Genomic DNA, 23514 nt, shown 5'->3' on the forward strand with positions numbered 1-23514 from the left:
GCTGTAGATAGGAAGGAAAGCACACAATGCTTCTTGAGCTATAGAAAGGGAAAATAAAAGGAGGCTGAAAAAATGTGGATATGATGATTGCTTACTGAAATGTAGTGCAACTTTGTAAACTATAATGTAATATAAAAATCAATTTGTTCCATGGCAGAGGTGTTCATGAAGCGATGGCCGGGGGACCACCACGGTGCAGGAAGACTACTGTACACAAGCTGAGGTGCAGACAACAAAGGGTAGATTTATTGGAAGGCAAGGAATGAAGTGGATGAGGAAGATGCAAACAGGGGTATGCAATAGCAAAAGATAATTTACAAGAGTTATATTCTTTAGCTTGTCCGTAAAATAGCACGGTGCTCCAACTGTTACATACTCATTATATGTCACACAAGTAAATGCAAACAATAAACAAAGAATTATGCTACTCTACGTATAACCTCCCTGGCCTTTACTAAGCAGGCCTCACGGCTGCCGTGTTCTGACTATTGAAGCCTACACTAGGCCCTGACGTGCACAAAACAGGAACAAACTCACAGTGATGTTGGGGACTCAGATCCAGTCCCGGGGGGCCCCCAAAAATCTAGTACAGTGGTGCGCATGGCTTTCTGCCAGCTCCGTAGAACGTGATCTTCTCCTTACTTCTGGGCCCTGGCAGTGCTCCTCGAAACTGTAAATCCCTTTCTCTGTATCTTCGTGGCTCCTCGAACTAACACAGGACAGCCACCCTCGCTGCACCCGGGAAAGTCTGTCAAATCTCACAAGTCCACTACGTTACAGGCTGGGGGTCCTCTCTTGCAGCTATCAGCACAAAGTTCTCTCTGCAGCAGCCTCAGCTCACATAAGCTTTTCAGGCTCCACCCTCACCCTCTGCACAGTCCAGTTCATTCACAGTCTATTGCAGGGGAGAAGCAGAACATTCCATCCTGCCAGACAAGGGGGTGCAGTCTCTTAAAGTAACGCGTGTTCCTTACTGTCCATAACAGCACCACCCCCCTACATTCATTGCTTTTAATTATTTGCCATAGTCTTATCTGAAGTATTGGCTCAAACCTGAATGTACAAATGAGGACAAGTTGACTATAATAATTCAAAGTATTGTCTCCTGAGTAAAACAGAGCCAAGTTGATGGGAGCTGGAGAACATTGCTGAAAAGGTGACAGTTCCAACCACATAATACATTTATGGTACATTTTATTACTTTGCCATAGATATATTTTATATGAAAGCCCCCTTAAACTTCTTTCTTTGAGGGTTTTCAGAAAGTGTTTCTCGATAGTTTCAGGTAACATGAAAAACCCAACCTTTAAAGCAAATTGAGCATTGATAGACATGAATGTGAGTCTCGTTGAGTCTTGCCTGAACCTGATATAAACTAATGACTGGAAATGAAAACAAAGACCCAAACAAAGTGATTTTTTTTATGGGAGGTTGAATAAAAATGGTCTGAAAGGGTACTTTTGGAAAAAGTTCAAAAGGTAAAATGAACTCGTCTGCAGCTGTATTGATTTAATAGAATATCGATCAATGCCCCTCTTTAGTCAGATGGTAATTTTGTATTAATTTAGAAAGAAATTTCTATTTACTCCTAGCTATTAGTGATGAGCGAATATACTCGTTACTCGAGATTTCCCGAGCACGCCTGGGTGTCCTCCGAGTATTTTTTAGTGCTCGGAAATTCAGTTTTTATTGCTGCAGCTGACTGATTTACATCTGTTAGCCAGCATAAGTACATGTGGGGATTCCCTAGCAACCATGCAACCCCCACATGTACTTATGCTGGCTAACAGATGTAAATCATTCAGCTGCAACAATAAAAACTGAATTTCCGAGCACTAAAAGATACTCGGAGGACACCCGTGCTTGGGAAATCTCGAGTAACGAGTATATTCGCTCATCACTACTAGCTATCAGTCGTAGACAATGGGTAATAATACAACCCCTGGCAAAAATTATGGAATCACCGGCCTTGGAGGATGTTCATTCAGTTATTTAATTTTGTAGAAAAAAAGCAGAGCACAGACATGGCACAAAACTAAAATAATTTAAAATGACAACTTTCTGGCTGTAAGAAACACTAAAAGAAATCAAGAACAAAAAATGTGGTAGTCAGTAATGGTTACTTTTTTAATCAAGCATAGGGGAAAAATTATGGAATCACTCAATTCTGAGGAAAAAATTATGGAATCACCCTGTAAATTGTCATAACCAAAACTAGCACCTGCATCAAATTAGATCTGCTTGTTAGTCTGCATCTAAAAAGGAGTGATCACACCTTGGAGAGCTGTTGCACCAAGTGGACTGACATGAATCATGGCTCCAACATGAGAGATGTCAATTGAAGCAGAGGAGAGGATTATCAAACAAATCATCACGCAATATTGCAAAAGATGTTGGTTGTTCACAGTTAGCTGTGTCTAAATCTGGACCAAATACAAACAATATGGGAAGGTTGTTAAAGGCAAACATATTGGTAGACCAAGGAAGACATCAAAGCATCAAGACCGGAAACTTAAAGCAATATGTCTCCAAAACAGGAAATGTACAAAAAAACAAATGAGGAACGAATGGGTGGAAACTGAAGTCAACGTCTCTGACCGAACTGTAAGAAACCGCCTAAAGGAAATGGGATTTACATACAGAAAAGCTAAATGAAAGCCATCATTAACACCTAAACAGAAAAAAACAAGGTTACAATGGGCTAAGGAAATGCAATCGTGGACTGTGAATGACTGGATGAAAGCCATATTCAGTGATGAATCGCGAATTTGCATTCGGCAAGGTGATGATGCTGGAACTTTTGTTTGGTGCCGTTCCAATGAGATTTATAAAGATGACTGCCTGAAGAGAACATACAAATTTCCAGTCATTGATGATATGGGGCTGCATGTCAGGTAAAGGCACTGGGGAGATGGCTGTAATTACATCTTCAATAAATGCACAAGTTAATGTTGATATTTTGAACACTTTTCTTATCCCATCAATTGAAAGGATGTTTGGGGATGATGAAATCATTTTTCAAGATGATAATGCATCCTGCCATAGAGCAAAAACTGTGAAAACATTCCTTGAAAAAAGACACATAAGGTCAATGTCATGGCCTACATGGCTCCAACCTGCAAAGCTGATCTGGCAACAACAATCAGAGAAAGTTGGAGCCAGATTGATGAAGAGTCTTGTTTGATGCTCATTAAGTCCATGCCTCAGAGACTGCAAGCTGTTATAAAAAGCCAGAGGTGGTGCAACAAAATACTAGTGATGTTTGGAGTGGTTTTTTTTGCATGTTTGTTTTTCATGATTCCATAATTTTTTTCCTCAGAATTGAGTAATTCCATAATTTCCCCCCTATGCTTGGTTAAAAAAGTAACCATTACTGACTACCACATTTTTTGTTCTTGATTTCTTTTAGTGTTTCTTAAAGCCAGAAAGTTGCCATTTGAAATGACTTTAGTTTTGTGCCATGTCTGTGATCTGCTCTTTTTCTACAAAATTAAACAACTGAATGAACATCCTCCAAGGCCGGTGATTCCATAATTTTTGCCAGGAGTTGTAGAAGGAGATGGACGGCTTTCTTGCACTGCTGTCAATATTCCACAAAGGATAACGCAGAATGAATAAAATAAAAACGTTTATTCTGTGGTGTGGATCTGCGCGTTTTGAGGTACCGTATTTTTCAGATTATAAGACGCACTTTTCCCCACACAAATTTGGAGGGAAAATGGGGGTGCGTCTTATAATGCGGATATACTTTATCGGCGTGCTGCTGCGGATGTCCCGGTGGCAGTGCTGCTCTGTGTCGCGGTGGCGGTGCTGCGCTATGTCCTCTGTGGCGGTGCTGCGTTGTGTCCCTGGTGCTGCGGGGGGCTCTGCCGACATTTTGTGAAAGGCCAGAGTCCCCCACGAATTCTTCCATGGTTTCCTGTGCAGTGGTGGATGCATGGAAAATGGCCACCGAGAGGCAGCACATGCGCAGATCGAGATCTCGGCACTGAGATCTTGGGAGATGAGATCTCAGCGCTGAGATCTCATCTCCCGAGATCTCGATCTGCGCTTGCGCCGCCTCCTGTTGGCCATTTTCCCGGAGTCCACCACCGCACAGGAAACCATGGAAGAACTTGCGGGGGCTCTGGCCTTTCACAAAATGTCAGCAGAGACCCCCGCAGCATTGGGGACACAGCACCGCCACTGAGGACAGTGGACACAGCGCAGCACCACCACTGGGGACACAGCGCAGCACCGTCACCGGGACACAGCGCAGCACCATCACCGGGACACCCGCAGTGGTGTGCCGCACTTTAGAACACCCACTCATCCCAGCCTGCAGCAACGCTCCACTCTTGCCTCCTGCACCAGTGAACCTGGGACCCCCGCTTCACCGCAGCCACCACCCCCGGTAAGCAATAAAACGCATGGATTATAAGAAGCACCACCATTTTATAAAAAAAAAGTTTTTTTCCCTATTTTTCTTATGAAAATTTGTGGTGCGTCTTATAATTCGGAGTGTCTTATAATTAAAAAAAACAACACAGAAAATAAAGGCGCACCGTCATATCAAACACTATTATTTTTAATACTCTTATTTTTTTGGCACCGCTTATAGAATATTATACAGTCAGAAAAACAGAATTTATCAGTGAGTGTAAATATCTTATTTATTCAATTAACGGCTGTTTCCATAATTAATACAAAGAGAAAACCAAACAGACATCACTGTCATCCATGATGGTGTAAATCCACTTCCACTATTGGGATTACAAGCTGGGTGACCAGGAAAGTCCACGCACTGCAGGATCCGGACAGGTCTGCCAGGGAGATGGATACAGGAAAACCTGTCATTATACAGAGTATATTGTGCCGGTAAAATCAGAAAACTTATAAAAGCTAAAACCGAAAATCACAAAGGTGGAGGAATCTATAATAACCTCCATTGTCACCAGCTGTAACAAGCTGTGACATACCTGCTGCCAGTCATAAAAAAACAACCTTATCTGGTGCCAAGGACGCGATAAACTAAGTTATCACCTTAATATAATCTTTGCTGCTTCTCCTTTATCAACCAATTTAAAGGAAACTAGTCAAGTCCTTTATGCTGCCTTGTCTGAGGCGCAGTGTGGGGTAGGGAAACATTGATTTTAGTGGCCTGTCAATTAGGAGTTAATATGAAGTCGTTTTTGAGATCGCCCATCTTAATCTGTGCAGAGTACAGTCAGCAAGTAGACAACTGACACAAAGGCTCCTCATAATACACTGATTATTAGGTTTCTGCTTTTGCACACTAACTTAGAGAAACCTATCAATGGCTATGGACGTCACTGACATGGAAAAAAATGTATTTTACCTATGTTAGTGAAATTGTATTAACTTAAATTCCTTTTATTCCTTAATTTGTATTCAGTTTGCAACTAGATTCAAGTTACAGATTTTTCTCGTGGGGGAGTGTCTCTCCCAGTAATATAGGCTGGATGTGAGTTCTGTGTGTGTATTCAGGTTGCCTCTGTCTTCACTGCTCATATCTTAGCACAGCTTCTATCCTGCACTTATCGTCTTTTCATGTGCTTTACTCTTTTTTTACAGACTGTTTTATCTGCCCATGTAGTTTCAAAGCTGGATTTCTCCGTGTTGGCACACTGGATTATTACAATGCCGGTAACTGTATTAATATGCAATGATAATGTGTGCAAACTGTAAAGCGCTGTGGAATATGTTAGCGCTCTATAAAAATAAAGATTATTATTAATATGTACTAGGACTTATAAATCCGCATCACTAGTCTCAATATCAGTCCGGGGTCACACTTGTGAGTGCAATGCGAGAAACTCCCGTGAGTCTCTTGCATCAATACCCGGCACTGCCGCCGGCACTCGGGACCGGAGCGTTCAGCTCCATAGAAATACATGAAGCCGCACGCTCCGGTTCCGAGTGCCGGCGGCAGTGCCGGGTATTGATGCAAGAGACTCACGGGAGTTTCTCGCATTGCACTCACAAGTGTGACCCCGGCCTCACAATAGTCCTGACAAATTCCTTTAATCAGCATTTGGAAACACTCCCTGGACTCCTTTTTGGCCACTCGCTGTAAAATGTGAGTTCTGAAAACTGTTTCACAAGAAGGCTATGTTCACATGTTTTTTCTTGCATTTTTTAAGCTGCCTTTACCAGTAGCAGCAAAAGCAATGAGATTTCAGAAATCTCATGCACACTCATTGGGTTTTTTCCTGCTGCGTTTTTGCACACTGTAGCAGGTTGCTTTCTGCGTTTTTGCAGTGTTTTTTTCACCCGTAGAAAGCAATGACTACGTGCAAAAACACAGGTATCAGGTTTTGCTGCGTTTTTGGTACAAAAACCTTAATGAAGTTGCATCATGATTTTTTTGAGGGCACTAAACTTTATCAGCATGCTCAAGAGACAGCAAAAATGTAGCAAAAAAACGCTGAAAATATGCAGCAAAAAATGCAGCAAAACCTGCTTTTTGTAAGCAGCTTCTTTACTACAAAGAGAGCAGAATAAAAAAAACACCGCAAAAACGCAAAGTGTGAACACCCACTAGAGAGAGGTGAAGTCACCATGTCTGTCTCTACACTATACTGCGTCCGTGATGGCAGCAAAAGGGACCTGACAGGTTATATAAAGGGAATAGCTCCTCACCTGCGTCTCACGAAGCTCTGGAAGACGAAGTGCTTAATAGGTTTTAAAAAAAATGAAAAAATGTAAAACTTTTTCTTTTTGAGTTTTAGCTTTTGTCTGACTCCTTTTTTTTTTATAAAACCATATTGCTTCCAATGTGCGGGGATCTGGCCTTACAGAACTTTTGGTATGAAAGCCTCATGATAGGGAACAATAAACATCTAGCACTGCAAGTGCAAACCTAAGGTGAGCACAGGATGAGCAGTACAAAGAGCCAGGGATAATTGGCTACACCATTCAGATCCAGGACTGCAGCCGCCAGATACAAGACCCAACATTAGTGGTGAGCGAATATACTCGTTGCTCGGGTGGTTTCAAGTATTTATGATTGCTCGGAGATTTAGTTTTTGTTGATTCAGCTGCATGATTTACAGCTACTAGCCAGGCTGAGTACATGTGGGGGTTGCCTGGTTGCTAGGGAATCCCCACATGTAATCAAGCTGTCTAGTAGTCGCAAATCATCCAGCTGTGGCAAGGAAAACTAAATCTTCGAGCAGTCACAAATACTCGGAAACCACCCGAGCGTGCTCGGGAAAACCCGGGCAACGAGTATATTCGCTCATCACTATACAACATATGTATAATACGTACAATATTCAGGTGTAATCGTTTTATTAATGGCGCTCTACTAATGTATTGTTACTTACCGATAATTGTCATAGCAGTGGTACAAAAAACCTCTGTGAGACAAGACAGATTCTAATGTAGCTGTGCTGTTCCTTCCGCAGGAATCCCTGGGAAAGAGAATATTAAGCTTTATAACATCTGTTGAGATGCTGTAAAAAAAAAAAATGAGACAACTCCTAGTTGACTTCCACAGCCAGATTTGGCGCCATCCACTCAGCTTTGCCGGATCAGGCAGCTCATGGTTTTTTACCCTATAACCCCTATGCAGGGATCTGGACTTCTCCGCAATGGCCCCTGGGTGGCACATGTTGACAAGCTGATGACTGATGGAGAGCGTTGAGAGATGAAAGAGGTCCTGTCACCAGGTCAAAAGTGGGCAGTTTTTGCTCTTATTTTATTCCCTCTGCTTTAGGCCTGTTTCACACGTCAGTGTCTCCGGTACGTGAGGTGACAGTTTCCTCACGTACCGGAGACACTGACACACGTAGACACATTAAAATCAATGCATCTGTGCAGATGTCATTGATTTTTTGCGGACCGTGTCTCCGTGTGCCAAACACGGAGACATGTCAGTGTTCGTGGGAGCGCACGTATTACACGGACCCATTAAAGTCAATGGGTCTGTGTAAAACACGTACCACACACGGACGTTGTCCGTGTGCAGTCCGTGTGCCGTGCAGGAGACAGCGCTACATTAAGCGCTGTCCCCCCCACTGGTGCTGAAGCCGTGATTCATATCTTCCCTGCAGCAGCGTTTGCTGCAGAGAAGATATGAATAATAGTGTTTAAAATAAAGATCTATGTGCCCCCCACCCTCCCACCCCCTGTGCGCCCCCCCGCTGTTCTGAAAATACTCACCCAGCTCCCTCATTGGCTGTCGCTGCTTCCTGTTCTGGCCGCATCTTCTCCTGTATGCGGTCACGTGGGGCCGCTCATTTACAGTAATGAATATGCGGCTCCACCTCCCATAGGGGTGGAGGCGCATATTCATTACTGTAATCGGCAGCCCCACGTGACTGCATACAGGAGAAGATGCGGCCAGAACAGAACAGGTTGCACATAGATCTTTATTTTAAACACTATTATTCATATCTTCTCTGCAGCAAACGTTGCTGCAGGGAAGATATGAATCGCGGCTTCAGCACCAGATGCTGGTACGTGTGGTACCCAGCACGGTGCGTGTGGTACCCAGTGGGCACACGGGCGGCTGCACGTGTGCCACACTGATGTGCCACAGAAACGTAGGGGCACACGGACACGGATAATTCCGGTCCCGATTTTTTCCGGTACCGGAATTATCTGGACGTGTGAAACCGGCCTTACGGAGTATTAAATTTTGTTTTATATCAAATCGACCATTTGGATAGAGATTTTTTAATTTAATTTTTATGGTCTTTACTAAGGGGGCATTGCTCACAGGTTTCTCCGGTGACGTGTCTTTAGGCTGTTCTGCATAATTTCCCTGTAAGAAAAAAATCAGCAAGGGACTGATATATACAAAAAAGCTAAATAAACTCTCGATAGGCAAATTCTAATACCAGAAAGGAGAGGTAATCTTATGAATAGAATAAAATATAACTATGGAAAGATTAAAAGGACATAAAATACAAACAAACACACAAAGTCTACCTTACTATAACTACATTAAGTGCAAGTGCTCAAAAGATTCAATCTCACCAATGTGCCATGATGAAATATATTCTTCCAAACAGGATTACAGAAGCAGACATTAAAGGGATAATTTCTATTTTGCCCTGTTATGACCCATGTATTGCTCCTGACAAAACCAGTACCAGAATGTGGCAAAGTGCACTTGCACTTTATATAGATATAGTAAGGTGGTCTTTGTTTGTTTATGTTTATTCTAGGTCCTTTTAATCTTAGAATAAAATATAACTTTTGAATAGTATTTATAAGATTATCTCTCCTTGCTGGTATTATAATTTCAGTATAAGCAACACCCCCTTGATAAAGACCATCAAAATTAGCATATTGGCAACACTAAATAAAAATTTCCAGAACCGTATGGCAGATTAAGGGCTCATACTCATTTGCGAGAAAAACGGACAAGTGCAATCGAATAAAAAATCGGATTGCACTCGGACCAATGTTATTCAATGGGTGACATCTCATCTGCAATTTTTTTTCTCATCGGACTGAGAAAAAAATCACAGCATGGTGCGATTTGCTGCTTATCTCGGACGAGACTCGCCAATGTAAGTCAATGGGTGCGAGAAAAAAAAAATCGCACAGGAAAATACGAGTGCTGTCCAATTTTTACACTCAGGTGTCCTTTGAAAAGCTGGTAATTAATATGCGGCTACTGTAAAACCACACAGACTGGTTGGAATAGAAAAGAGAATAGCTATATAGACATAGAATACATATACAGCTCTGGCAAAAATTAAGAGACTGCAAAATGTTCAGTTTGTCTGATTTTTCTCTTTATAGGTATATTTTTGAGTAAAATGTAAACTGTTCTTTTATTCTATAAACTACTGACAACATGTCACCAAATTTCCAAGCAATACATTTTTTTCTGAAAATGAGAAATGGCCAAAATAACAAAAAAATGCATTGCTTGCAGACCTAAAATAATATTAAAAAAAACAAGTTCATAATCATTTAGAAACAACAATACTAATGTTTTACTTCAGGAAGAGTTCAGAAATCAATATTTTGTGGAATAACCATGAGTTTTAATCACAGCTTTCATGCGTCTTGGCATGTTTTTCACCAGTCTTTCACACTGCTTCTGGCGCAAAAATGTATGCCGTTCTTCCTTGTTTCATGGCTTGTGACTATCCATCATTCTCTTGATTACATTCCAGAGGTTTTCAGGTCTGGAGATTGGGCTGCCCATGACAGGGATTTGATGTGGTGAATTGATCCTTCATCCACACATTGATTGACCTAGCTGTGTGGCATGGTGCATTGTCCTGCTGGAAAAACCAGTCCTCAGAGTTGGGGAACATTGCCTGAGCAGAAGGAATTAACTGTTTTTCCAGGATAACCTTGTATGCGGCTTGATTCTTACATCCTTTGCAAAGATTAACCTGCCCAATCCCAACCTTGCTGAAGCACAGCCAGATTAAAGTCTTTTAATGAAATAAAACACAACACAGTTTTCCCATTTTATTATTACTACTAATGCATGCGACGACCTCGATCTCCTGTAATAAAAGTAAAATAATAAACCAACAGTATACCATACCTGTCCGTCGTTCTGTCCCACGCAGTAATCCATATCTGGGGAATATACAATTTTCAACCCGGATGGTGCCAAGATGCGACCTCCTCGGCTGTAATCTACGGGTGAATGAGAAGCTGCGAGCGAAGCTTCAGTGACTAGCGCTGATGTCACTGATGCTGTGCTCCCTCACAGCCTGACCTGCGCTGAACTCTGGAGCGTGGGAAAATGCAACCTGTCCATAACATGACACTGACTACTTTCTTGGTGAATAGGAAAACAGTTAATAAAGTTATGAGGGTTGGCCACTACTCGGACAACTTGTTCTTAATTACTTGATTCTCCCTTGTAAAATAAAAAACACCCTGTACTCGCCTCCCGTGCCGGCACCGGGTCTCACAGGACATTATGTCACGAGAACCCTAGAGCCAACCAATCAGAAGCTGCTTCACTCTCATTTCAATTGGATGTAACTGACATCCAGGGAAAGTCAAAGAGGAGCAGCAGCAGCTCTGACCTACTCTGGATGTCACTTTCATTCGAAGGTAGTGGGAGCGAAGCGATCAGTTAGCGGCTACTGATTGACTGCAGGGCTCAAGTGACATAACATCCCTAGAAACCCGGCACCGGAGGGTAATATAAACCATTTTAATTTTACATGAATATTATAATTGTGAAGGGGTTGTCCGAGCAGTGAACAACTCCTTTAATATAAAAGCTGAATTCAGGATTTATAAAAATCCTTTATATACTGTATTATTCATTTTCTTTATACTGAATATAGAAATAAGAGGCGAATTCTTTATCACGATGAAGGTCTACATTTGATACTATTAGCAACAAAAAGGTAACAATGACTTATTAGATTTCCCCCCAAAATCCTCTATATATCTATATATTTGTTTAATGGCTAAATCAATACATATAACATAAGTAAACAAGCAGTTTTAGAAAAGATGGACAAGACAAGGCTGGTTGAAGAATTGATTTACCCTTTTGATCTAATCTACGTAGGACCAAGAAAATTTTGAGCATAAAGACCCTTCGGGGGTGAAATTCTGGTTCTTCTGAAATATACCATCAGCGTATTGGGTCTTACAGGCAATTCTGGATGAGAGAAAAGTATTCAAATTAGCTCTTTCATTGAATGAAGAAATGATCTAGCAAGTCCCACTTAGGAGAGTTAGCTATCTTAAGGTTAACCCCTTTTCGACATTAGGCGTAAATGCGATGTCAGGTTCCATCCCTGTAATGTGGGCTCCAGCGCTAAACCCACATCTTTTCCGGCACATGTCAGCTGTCTTGAACAGCTGACATGTGCCTCTAACATGCCTCTAACAGGCGTGGGTGGAATTGCGATCCACCCATAGCTGTTAACTAGTTGACTGACAGCAGCATTTAACACGCGTTTCCGGCAAGCGTGCCGGATATCCCGCCGGTTGGCATGACAACCAGAAGTCTCCTGCAGACCTCTATGGTTGTCACTGTTGGATTGCTATGAGCAATTCTGCTACATAAAGGCGATCTGATCATCACCTGTACATAGCAGAGCCGATCGGGCTATGGCAGTTTCTAATCTCCTATGGAGGCCATTGAAGCATGTCAATAGTAAAAAAAAAAAGAATGTTTTTATAAATATTTTAAAAATTGAAAAAATATAAAAGTTCAAACATACACATATTTGGTATCGCCATGTTCAGAATCGCCCGATCGATATAAAAAAAGAATTAACCCGATCGCTAAACGGCGTAACGAGAAAAAAAGCCAAAATGTCAGAATTACGTTTTTTTGCAGCAATAACGGGCGATCAAAAGATCGTAGCTGCACCAAAATGGTATCATTAAAGACATCAGCTTGGTTCGCAAACAATAAGCCTTCACGCAGCATCCAGAAAAATGGAGACGCTATGGGTATCGGAAAATGGCACCAAACTTTGGAATTTTTTTCACCACTTAAATAAAAAAGAACCTAGACATGTTTGGTGTCTTTGAACTTGTAATGACCTGGAGAATCATAATGGCAGGTCAGTTTAAGCATTTAGTGAAAGTGGTAAAAAAAAAGAAAACTAAACAACTGTGGGATTGCATTTTTTTGCAATTTCACCGTACTTGGAATTTTTTTCCTGTTTTCCAGTACAAGATATATTAAAACCAATGGTGTCATTCAAAAGTACCACTCGTCCCACAATAAACAAGCCCTCATATGGCCACTTTGACAAAAAATAAAAAAGTTATGGCTCTGGGAAGAAGGGGAACAAAAAATGAAAATGCAAAAACAAAAATACCTCCGGTCGTAAAGGGGTTAAACAGTAACTGTCATTTGAATTTTTTATGTAGTAAATAAATGGTACACATCAAAATAAGTGACTTTGTAATATATCTTATCTGCTTCTTTCTCCTCCTGAATTGATCATTCTCAATTCATGGGAAAAATTGGTAAAATCTGTAATCAGTAAAGACAGATTATTCCATTACTTAGGAGATGACAGTTGGTGGCAGACACAGACATTCTGCTGCAAGTTCTCCTGAAACAACAGTTCTAGTTCTCCATAGAACATTGAGCAGCAACTGAAATCTCCGATCTCAGTAATAGGAAATGCTCTATTCATGTATTCAATAAAGACAGATTTTGCCCGTTAACTGAGAATGAATGCCTGTCTGACTAGTCTCCCGTGCGGCTGGGTCACCAGCGGCTATTACGCATTGGTTTTATCTGACCTATTAAAGGAAACCTGTCACCCCCAAAATCGAAGATGAGCTAAGCCCACCGGCATCAGGGGCTTATCTATAGCATTCTGTAATGCTGTAGATAAGCCACCGATGTAACATGAAAGATGAGAAAAAGAGGTTAGATTATACTCACCCAGGGGCGGTCCCGGTCCGGTGGGCATTGCGGTCCGGTCAGGGGCCTCCCATCTTCTTATGATGACGTCCGCTTCTTGTCTTCACGCTGCAGCTCCGGCGCAGGCGTACTTGTGTCTGCCCTGTTGAGGACAGAGCAAAGTACTGCAGTGCGCAGGCTCTGGGCCTCTCTGACCTTTCCTGGCACCTGCGCACTGCAGTACTTTGCTCTGCCCTCAACAAGGCAGACAAAGTGCACCAGAGCCGCAGCGTGAAGACAAGAAGAGGACGTCATCATAAGAAGATGGTAGGCCCTGGACTGGACCGCGATGCCCACCGGACCGGGACCGCCCCTGGGTGAGTATAATCTAACCTCTTTCTCATCTTTCAGGATACATTGGGGGCTTATCTACAGCATTACTGAATGCTGTAGATACGCCCCTGATGCCGATGGGCTTAGCTCATCTTCGATTTTGGGGGTGACAGGTTCCCTTTAACATGGGCATACAGGTTATAGAATGCTTAAAATGGCATTCTATAACCTGCAGGCATGGGAATTTGGAACAAGCACTAGACATCTTAGGGACAACTGATGCTGATGGGAGGCGACCGCTACGTTAATGAAGCAAAATTTTCTATCAGATACCGGATGCCCCATAGCCTGGAATAACTCAGCTGTCTTGGGCAGCATGGATCAGCTGTCAGGTTCCCTTTAATACATAAAATTACATTTCTAAAGCATTCTTTAAAGGGAAATTCTCAAACTGTCTCTTGAGAAGCTCAAAGCTGTGCAGTCTCCTTACTTCCTGAAGGAATGGGACGCGGATGCTCCTCCTTGAGTAACAATTTTCACAAGGATTTTTGTCCTGCTACAATACAATTACAATCTGTCAGTGTTTGTTTTGAGTTTATACTGTTATGAGTATATTTGCATATAGCGATAACAAGGCATTTGAACAAGCACAAGGCTAAGGCTACTTTCACACTGGCGTTTTTTTTAATACGTCGCAATGTGTCGTTTAGGGGAAAAAACGCATCCTGCAAAGTTGTTTGCAGGATGCGTTTTTGCCCCATAGAGTAACATTACCGACGCATTGCGACGTATTGACACACGTCGCAACCGTCATGCGACGGTTGCGCCGTGTTGTGGCGGACCGCCGGGAGCAAAAACGTTAAATGTAACATTTTTTGCTGCCGATGGACCGCTTTTTCTGACCGCGCATGCGCGGCCGGAACTCCACCCCCACCTCCCCGCACCTCACAATGGGGCAGCTGATGCGCTGGAGAATGCATCCGCTGCACCCGTTGTGCAGCGCATCAAATGCTAGCATCGGAATCTTGGCCCGACGCAATGCAACGGGCCGAACCCGACGCTAGTGTGAAAGTAGCCTTAGGAAAGTGAGAGCGATGATTAGGAGAACTGCTCTGGAAACTAGATGCTGGGGGCCTGGGAATTGTGATTCTACAGGACAGACAAGAGCAACTCGGTTAGGAGCTGAGAGGGAGGGGGTGAGGTGAGCGGAAAACTGCTGTATAGAAATCAATGTGCTGGAGGAAGATGAGTGTGATCTCAGGAGTTTACTCCTCTCCTGGAATGTGACTACTGCGCACACTATGCCAAGCTCTCGTTGCCAAGCTCCATGGAAACCAGCTGTACACAAGGTAAGATTAAAGCTCTCATTGCAGTAGGATGACAGATAGAAAAACAAGTTGCTTATTTTCATGCTGCCTAATTAATTTAAGCCATTTTTTAACTTGAGAATACACCTGTATAAAAAGTAATAAGTAAGACTCCTGAAAGCTTTAAAGATCTATTTGTACTTACACATTCACACCATCAATTTCATCCATCACCCAAATGTTGATGCTGGAAACTTTGTAATTTTGAAAATTTGGTATTTCATAATCAGCTAAAAAACTTGATAGAATAAAAAGAAAATCAAATGATAAAACAGCTGTGAAATATTGACAGTTTACAGTAATACAATAAGTAATATAATAGAAAGCAGGGTTTTAGTCATATGGTTTATGTAAATGTTTCCCGTAACTAAAAAGGAAATGACCAGAAGACTCATTGTCTTTTCTCCATGGCGACATCCTCAGTAATACCTTATACTGATCTGTGATTCATCTGATCTGTCCATACAATACTGCCTGAACTGTACCCCGAAGAATCAGCCAAATATCAACGCTCCACTTCTGTAGTAAATTGGTTCAGTCAACTTAAAGGAGCAAGTTACAAACTTGGCTGATCATGTTAATACTGACAAATTAGATATTTAAAAAAAATGTCTCTATGTCCAATCTTATGATTTCTCACCCGGGAACTGGGAATGCACCTCCTGGTGTGGATCCATTCAGCATGATCTGTATTTCACCATAGCTGTACTTAGCATACTGTAATGTAAGGAAGACACAGAAAAGACAGATGACAGATTCCTATTAAAGAGGTTGTGTCTGATCTGATACTTTAGTAAATTCTTGTAATCTCTATGAAAAAAAAATCTAAGGGACCTTTTCTTAGAAATGTGTGCAGTATCTCTATTGAAAAATCAGCCAATTATACAAATGGCACTCTGTTGAAACTCTGATCAGAGTGCGATCAGAGTGTGTTCAGAAGACTGTGATCAGAGTGTGTTCAGAAGACTGTGATCAGAGTGTGTTCAGAGTGTGTTCATAAGAGTGTGATCAGAGTATGTTCAGGCCAATTATACAAATGGCACTCTGTTCAAACTCTGATCAGAGTGTGATCAGAGTGTGTTCAGAAAAGTGTGATCAGAGTGTGTTCAGAGTGTGATCAGAGTGTGAACAATGTGTTCAGAAGTGTGTTCAGAGTGTGATCAGAGTGTGTTCAGAGTGTGTTCATTAGAGTGTGATCAGAGTGTGTTCAGAGTGTGTGATCAGAGTGTGATCAGAGTGTATTCAGAAGAGTGTGATCAGAGTGTGATCAGAGTGTATTCAGAAGAGTGTGATCAGAGTGTGTTCAGAAGAGTGAGCAGACTGTGTTCAGAGTGTGATCAGAGTGTGTTCAGAGTGTGTTCAGAAGAGTGTGATCAGAGTGTGATCAGAGTGTATTCAGAAGAGTGTGATCAGAGTGTGATCAGAGTGTATTCAGAAGAGTGTGATCAGAGTGTGTTCAGAAGAGTGAGCAGACTGTGTTCAGAGTGTGATCAGAGTGTGTTCAGAGTGTGTTCAGAAGAGTGTGATCAGAGTGTGATCAGAGTGTATTCAGAAGAGTGTGATCAGAGTGTGATCAGAGTGTGTTCATTAGAGTGTGATCAGACTGTGTTTAGAGTGTGATCAGAGTGTGATCAGAGTGTGATCAGAGTGTGTTCAGAGTGTGTTCAGAAGAGTGTGATCAGAGTGTGATCAGAGTGTATTCAGAAGAGTGTGATCAGAGTGTGATCAGAGTGTATTCAGAAGAGTGTGATCAGAGTGTGTTCAAAAGAGTGAGCAGACTGTGTTCAGAGTGTGATCAGACTGTGTTCAGAGTGTGATCAGAGTGTGATCAGAGTGTGTTCAGAGTGTGTGATCAGAGTGTGATCAGAGTGTATTCAGAAGAGTGTGATCAGAGTGTGATCAGAGTGTATTCAGAAGAGTGTGATCAGAGTGTGTTCAGAAGAGTGAGCAGACTGTGTTCAGAGTGTGATCAGAGTGTGTTCAGAGTGTGGTCAGAAGAGTGTGATCAGAGTGTGATCAGAGTGTTTTCAGAAGAGTGTGATCAGAGTGTGATCAGAGTGTGTTCATTAGAGTGTGATCAGACTGTGTTCAGAGTGTGATCAGAGTGTGATCAGAGTGTGATCAGAGTGTGTTCAGAGTGTGTTCATTAGAGTGTGATCAGAGTGTGATCAGAGTGTGTTCAGAAGACTGTGATCAGAGTGTGATCAGAGTGTATTCAGAAGAGTGTGATCAGAGTGTGTTCAGAAGAGTGAGCAGACTATGTTCAGAGTGTGATCAGAGTGTGTTCAGAGTGTGTTCAGAAGAGTGTGATCAGAGTGTGTTCAGTGTGTTCAGAGTGTTCAGAAGAGTGTGATCAGAGTGTGATCATTGTGTTCAGAGTGTGTTCAGAAGAGTTCGTTCAGAAGAGTTTGATCAGAGTGTGTTCAGAGCGCGATTAGAGTGTAATCACATCGTGATTAGAGCAGGATTAGAGTGCGATCAAAGTGCGATCGGATTCTCTCAGATGAGGAGAAGATGGAGAAAAAAAAAGTCTCCATCTTCTCCATGTGAGGCTGCGAAAATCAGTCTTCATTCAGATATCATCGGAGTGCAGTCCGATTTTTCCCACGCACACAGACTTGCATGGTCGATTGCGAGCTGAATATTGGATCAAACTCTGGCATGCCAACTTGAACATGTGCATGGCCGGCCATGTAACAACATTGGTCCGGTTGTGATTCGATGTTTTGTTGGATTGCACTCGGACAGAAAATATGCTCGTCTGCACCTGCTGTAAAGATGGCCGGACAGATTCATTAACTGGTGAATTGTTCATTCAACTGTTATTCCTTTCAACCTCACCAAATGCATTCAAGGTAGGTTTGGCTAATCAAGCAGGTGTTCTCAATGGGAGAAGGGAATAACTCGCTGCAGCATAATTACTTTGAGATATTAGACCAATTGCATGACGTGTGAACCAAGCCTTAGGACGCCTAAAGAAAGAAGTAACCAGGACGTGCTCTTCTACCCCACCAACATTTCTCCTTATCCCACCAGAAATTTTGCACTATTAGAAAGTTTCTATTGGTTTCCATTGTGACCTCGGGGGGTATCATACATAGACCCCCAGTAATAACTTACAGTAACAGAAGCCAGCCTCCAGAAAGACTCCTCAGCGTTGTGTTCGCACTCCGACGTAATCGGACAAGAGTCGTAGTTAAATTCTAAAGCCAGAGATGATATACTTACATCTATATAACTGATAATTATGGAAGAAAATGATACAAGATTTATTTATACACTTCTGGAAAGCGATAAAATTTACATATACTTTACCTGGTATACATTATATATGCACATTTTTTTCCCTCAGACAATTTTGAAAAATCCTATCTGTATCTACCATTATGGTTTTAAGCCCTTCATGACAATAGCGATTTTCCATTCTCATTTTTCCTCCCTTTCTTCCAAGAGCCATAACTTTTTTATTTCTCAGTCAATATATCTACATGAGGGCTTGGTTTTTTGATTTTTTGCAAGATGAGTTGTAGTTTTGAATGACGCCATTGATCTTACCATAAATTGTACTGAAAACTTGAAAAAAATCTCAACTGCGGTGAAAATGCCAAAAAAGTGCAATTCCACAATAGTTTTTTGGGCTTTTTATTTATTATGTTCCTTACATGGTAAAACTGAATTGGCTCTATGATTTCCCAGGTCGGTACGAGAGCGCAGATACCAAACATGTATTGTGTTTTGGTGAAAAATGTTTGGGAAATTTGTAAGAAAAAAAATATTTGCTTTTGGCACTATTTTTGGAATATAGTGCTGTGTGATGGCTTAATTTTTGCTCCCTAATCTGATGTTTTTACTGATACCATTTTTGGGGTAAATATGATGTTTTGATCACCTCTTATTACATTTTATGGCAATGTTGCTTAATTAATGTAATTCTGGCATTTAATTCTTTTTTTGCGTTACGTCGTTTACCAATCGGATTATTTTATTTTGATAGATCTGACATTTATGTATTCAGCGATACCAAATATGTGTCGTTTTTATTTTTTTAATTGTTTTATTTTCAATGGGACAAAAGGTCAGTGATTTGAATTAGGGTTTTTTTTTATTTTGATTTTTTTTGTGTCTTACTGTTCGGAACAGTCCCATTAGGGGACCTGAAGCTGTGATCATCTGATTGCTTGCTTTATACACAACTGTGCATTAGCACTGCTAAACAGAGAAAATCACAATCTCCTACTATTACTGGCCATGGGCCGGCATTTACAGGAGGATTGTAAACACAAGTATGGTGGTGATCAGCAGACCCCCGGTTTTCATGACAACCCATCGGCTCTCTGCGATCACGTCACAGGCGTGGAATGAGGCACTCCCTGCTGGAGCAGAGATTGACAGAGGGATTTAGCAGGTGAACAGAAACGGGTGGAGTTCCACTCCACCCGCAGCTGTTAAAGGCACATTATGGTTGATTAAATCAGCTGTCATGTGCAAGGAAAGATGTAGGCTCAGTGTGGAGTCAGCATCAAAGGCAAGGGATACGACATATGACGTACATCATATGTCAGGAAGAGGATTTAAAGAATTGTATTATTGAGATTTGTAGGCAGAGAAAATACTCTCACACAATAGTATAGCCTTTGACTCACTGATAGTGCTTCTATCACCCATACACAGTATAAGATCTTGAGTTTGAGTCCCATAAAGGATGGAGGTACAAAAAATGTCTGAAGAGTAAGTAAGTGTATAGAGAAATCAACTGGTCACAAGTACTGTGGGCATTAATCCTGTCTCATGACATCCCTGTGTTTATTGGGCTGTTTCTGGTATTCTCATCAGTCACATATATACTTTACCTTGACGGTTGACGGTTGTCTCACCTGAATGATTGCTCGTTCCACAAAAGTACAAGTTATCGATGAGCCATCCCATGAAGGTGTCACCTAGAGACATATAGCGGTTCCCACGATCTGACAATCTGTGCACTAGATGTTTGTTGTTCTCCCAGAAAAGCGACTATAATGAAGAAAGAGTAAAAATTATTACTGTCTGTCCACATATCACTGTAGATTCTCATCTCCTGCTCTGGAAGTATCAGTGCTGCCATGTATTATATATTACGCCTTTTAATATCAGGCTAGAGCTACACGTTCTTGAAGATAAGGGGATGCATGGCACTCCTGCTGGATGAGGGCACAAGTAAGGTTCCACCCTGAATTCTTTTGGGTCGGGACATGTAATCATAACTAATGAATGAGTTTGTGCTGCAACCAGAGAGTTGCCATGACCATGACATGATAGTTATCAGAAATCCAGTTCTGCTCGTGTGGCCACAAAGCCTAACCCGAAGGACATTTGTCCAGCAGTGACCACTCAAGAAGATATCTGTAGCGTCCATGGCTTTCAATGACCGGCAAGGTTCCCAATCATTACAATTAGTCGCACTCCATCTATACAATCACATTAATCTCAGATTTTCTAAATAATACAATTGATACAGAACCTTATTTATTGGGATGTCATGGGAAGTCAGGTTGATGTAGTGCTCATAATCAGATGGGAATACAGAACATGGATCCTTGCTGACAAAAGCGCTTTTAAAGGCCAACCATATTGCTGAACAGTTCTTGTTCCTGTAATGATTATTAAAGACAGAAAAATGCGGATTTATGGATTATTATTATATTTGAAAACACCTGGGCGTATGAGGAAGATTTGCTTAACGTATGAGGTTTCAACTTATTCCACTGTATAATCAAATTGCCCTTTAGCAAAAAAAAAAAAGAATAGTGCAGTGTGAAATACAGCCTAACGCCTTCACTATTTAGAAATTGTATAGCGGTCTTATCTGGACATTTCAATAGCAGTTTTATTTTTTTAAGTATACAACAGCTGCAGGCTTATGTTAGAGGAACTATCTTGTGTTAACTTGAACAGTTTGGTTATATGTGTGTATTTCCTCTCTTTACTATACCTCATGACCTTTCGTTTGTGTTTTTTTGTCACTTCCCTTCCTGTAATCCTCCGTGTTGTTCCAATAAAGATTATGGTTGCTGTATGTCCCAAGTAAATTAGTTTAATAAGAGCTTTGATGATTCTACTGCAGGATTTGTAACATATATATATATTGTATGTGTGTGTCACGCTGTGAGGGTACACACAGGGGAAGGGGATTTCAAACTGTCCCTGGAACTGGGAACCTGACTATCTCTGTCACGGGGGTACATTTGATGGTAGAGAGGCCCGAGTTACCAACCTCACTATGCTCCTGTTAATCCCTGGCCTGTTTCCTCCCCACTCCATGGAGCCTGGGACAGAAATGTAATGTGAACAAGCCACACAAGACAAAACAGGGAAAACAGAAACCTTCTATAATATAAAAGCACCAATCAACAATACGAAGCAGGATAGGGACAGGGAAGAATAAACTAAATGGGAACAGGGACCAGGAGATAAACACACATATATAACAGACAGGGGTGGATTAAGGGTAGCCAGGGCCCCGGGCTGTTCAGACTCTGTGGGCCCCCCGGTCATGTGACGGGGTCATGCGACAGAGTCATCATATACCTGAACCAGATTATTCCAGAAAAATAGTTGCTGAGTGAAACTCCACTTCTCACCTATCACACATTAACAGTTCCCATCACCAGATCACACATATAACCGGCAGCTTTTGCTTTGGCCAAAAGATTTTTCAAGCCGCCACCATAACATGGTAGACACTTTTGGCTAGGCCCTACGCTACTGTAACCTATTAAATATTTGTTAAAATATGCAATACAATTTAGGTATATTTTTATTTATTTTTCAATGTTTAAAATGACCAATAATATTACATACAAGGAACAAATACAACACCATGACCAGACCACATATTACCACCAGTGACCGAATAATATCACATACAAAGAATAAATACCACCGCACCATGACCAGACCACATATTACCACCACAAAGTGACCAAATAGCACATACAAGGAACAAATACCACAACACCATGTCCAGACCACATATTACCACCACATAATGACCTAATACTGCAATACTGATCAGTAATAAAAAAAAACACAATACTATCACCATAAGTGCCATTATACACAGGAGCTCTGTATATAGTATATAGTGTCAGTGTATAGGTAACACACTGACTCACCAGTGACGTCTCTAGGTGAAGTCCTTCATCTTTCATCCAGCACAGACCGCCATCACTTCTTCCAGCCAGGCTCATCTCTGCAGGAAATAACACAGTTATCTCGAGCTCCGCTTGCAGAACACATTACTTAATTTTTCCCAACTTCTACATTACACCACATGAAGAAAAAGAGGCAACATAGTGTCACTCTACACAGTAACAGGCCTGCCCCTTCATTTAAAACAGTATACTCAAAAAATAAAATAAATACATCACTGCAGTAATAATATCCCTAAATTAGTCCCTATGGTAATGTGGTAATAGTATTCCCCATCCTGGCCCCTGTGTGTCTCATTCCTGGCTTCAGCTATATGTTCTCCCATCCTGCCCTTATGAGTATCCATTCTGCCCCATATGATCTCCCCATCTGTCTCCATCGTATCCATTCTGCCCCATGATCCAATCTTGCCCCATGATCCTGCACGATCTGTCTCCAATCCTGCCCCCAGTGTCTTCAATCCTGCCCCGTATCTCCATTCTGCCCCCATGTCTCCAGCATTTCTGCCCCCAGTGTCTCCAGCATTTCTGCCCCCAGTGTCTCCAGCATTTCTGCCCCTAGAGTGTCCAGCATTTCTGCCCCCAGTGTGTCCAGCATTCAGCCCCCAGTGTGTCCAGCATTCAGCCCCCAGTGTGTCCAGCATTCAGCCCCCAGTGTGTCCAGTATTCAGCCCCCAGTGTGTCCAGCATTCAGCCCCCAGTGTGTCCAGCATTCAGCCCCCAGTGTGTCCAGCATTCAGCCCCCAGTGTGCCCAGCATTCTGCCCCCAGTGTGCCCAGCATTCTGCCCCCAGTGTGTCCAGCATCTCTGCCCCCATCTGTGTCCAGAATCTCTGCCCCATCTGTGTCCAGTATCTCTGCCCCCATCTGTGTCCAGCATCTCTGCCCCATCTGTGTCCAGCATCTCTGTCCCCAGTGTCTCCAGCATTCTGCCCTGGGCCCCCCGGATTGCTGCTCTCAATTAAAAAAAAAAAAGTTCTTCTCACCTGGCTGCCCTCCTGCGGCAAAGCTCCCTCCACGCAGCTGAAGCGCGCACTCACCGGCGACTGACAATCACGTCAGACGCCGGCGACGTGCGCGCTGCGGCTGACGTCAGCTGCCAGCCTCCGATTGGCTGGCGGCTGTTAACAATTGATGTGCGGGCACGGGCTCGCACGTCAATAGCGTTAAACTGCCACAGCGCCAGTAGGGGCCTGGTGAGCAGATGAGACGAGGTCGATGTGGGCCCCCTCTGCCCACCATGCCCCATACGCCAGACAGGGCAGTAATGCCCTGATGGTGGCCGAGGTCAATCTCAGCAGTATCCCAGG

General features: G+C 42.3%; 1 protein-coding gene across 5 annotated transcripts in view; it reads right to left on the bottom strand.

Annotated features, from left to right (window-relative positions):
- Positions 1-4626: 4626 nt before the first annotated feature.
- LOC138657144 (ADP-ribosyl cyclase/cyclic ADP-ribose hydrolase 2-like) overlaps positions 4627-23514 on the bottom strand; it is a 131332-nt gene continuing 112444 nt past the window's right edge. For 3 of the 5 annotated variants that reach the window (XM_069744720.1, XM_069744722.1, XM_069744719.1), the window contains exons 3-9: positions 20516-20645; positions 19893-20028; positions 18139-18221; positions 15659-15735; positions 15164-15256; positions 7329-7415; positions 4627-4829 (exon numbers count right to left, since the gene is read on the bottom strand). In XM_069744720.1, the coding sequence (XP_069600821.1) occupies positions 4661-4829; positions 7329-7415; positions 15164-15256; positions 15659-15735; positions 18139-18221; positions 19893-20028; positions 20516-20645 (775 nt within the window). In that variant the 3' untranslated portion in view covers positions 4627-4660. Of the gene's footprint in view, positions 4830-7328; positions 7416-11490; positions 11606-15163; positions 15257-15658; positions 15736-18138; positions 18222-19892; positions 20029-20515; positions 20646-23514 lie in introns of all 5 variants that reach the window. The other 2 variants (XR_011317016.1, XM_069744721.1) reach the window with 2 other exon arrangements.

The sequence above is a fragment of the Ranitomeya imitator genome, chromosome 1 (genome assembly GCF_032444005.1).
Source record: "Ranitomeya imitator isolate aRanImi1 chromosome 1, aRanImi1.pri, whole genome shotgun sequence".
Taxonomy (NCBI): Eukaryota; Metazoa; Chordata; class Amphibia; order Anura; family Dendrobatidae; genus Ranitomeya; species Ranitomeya imitator.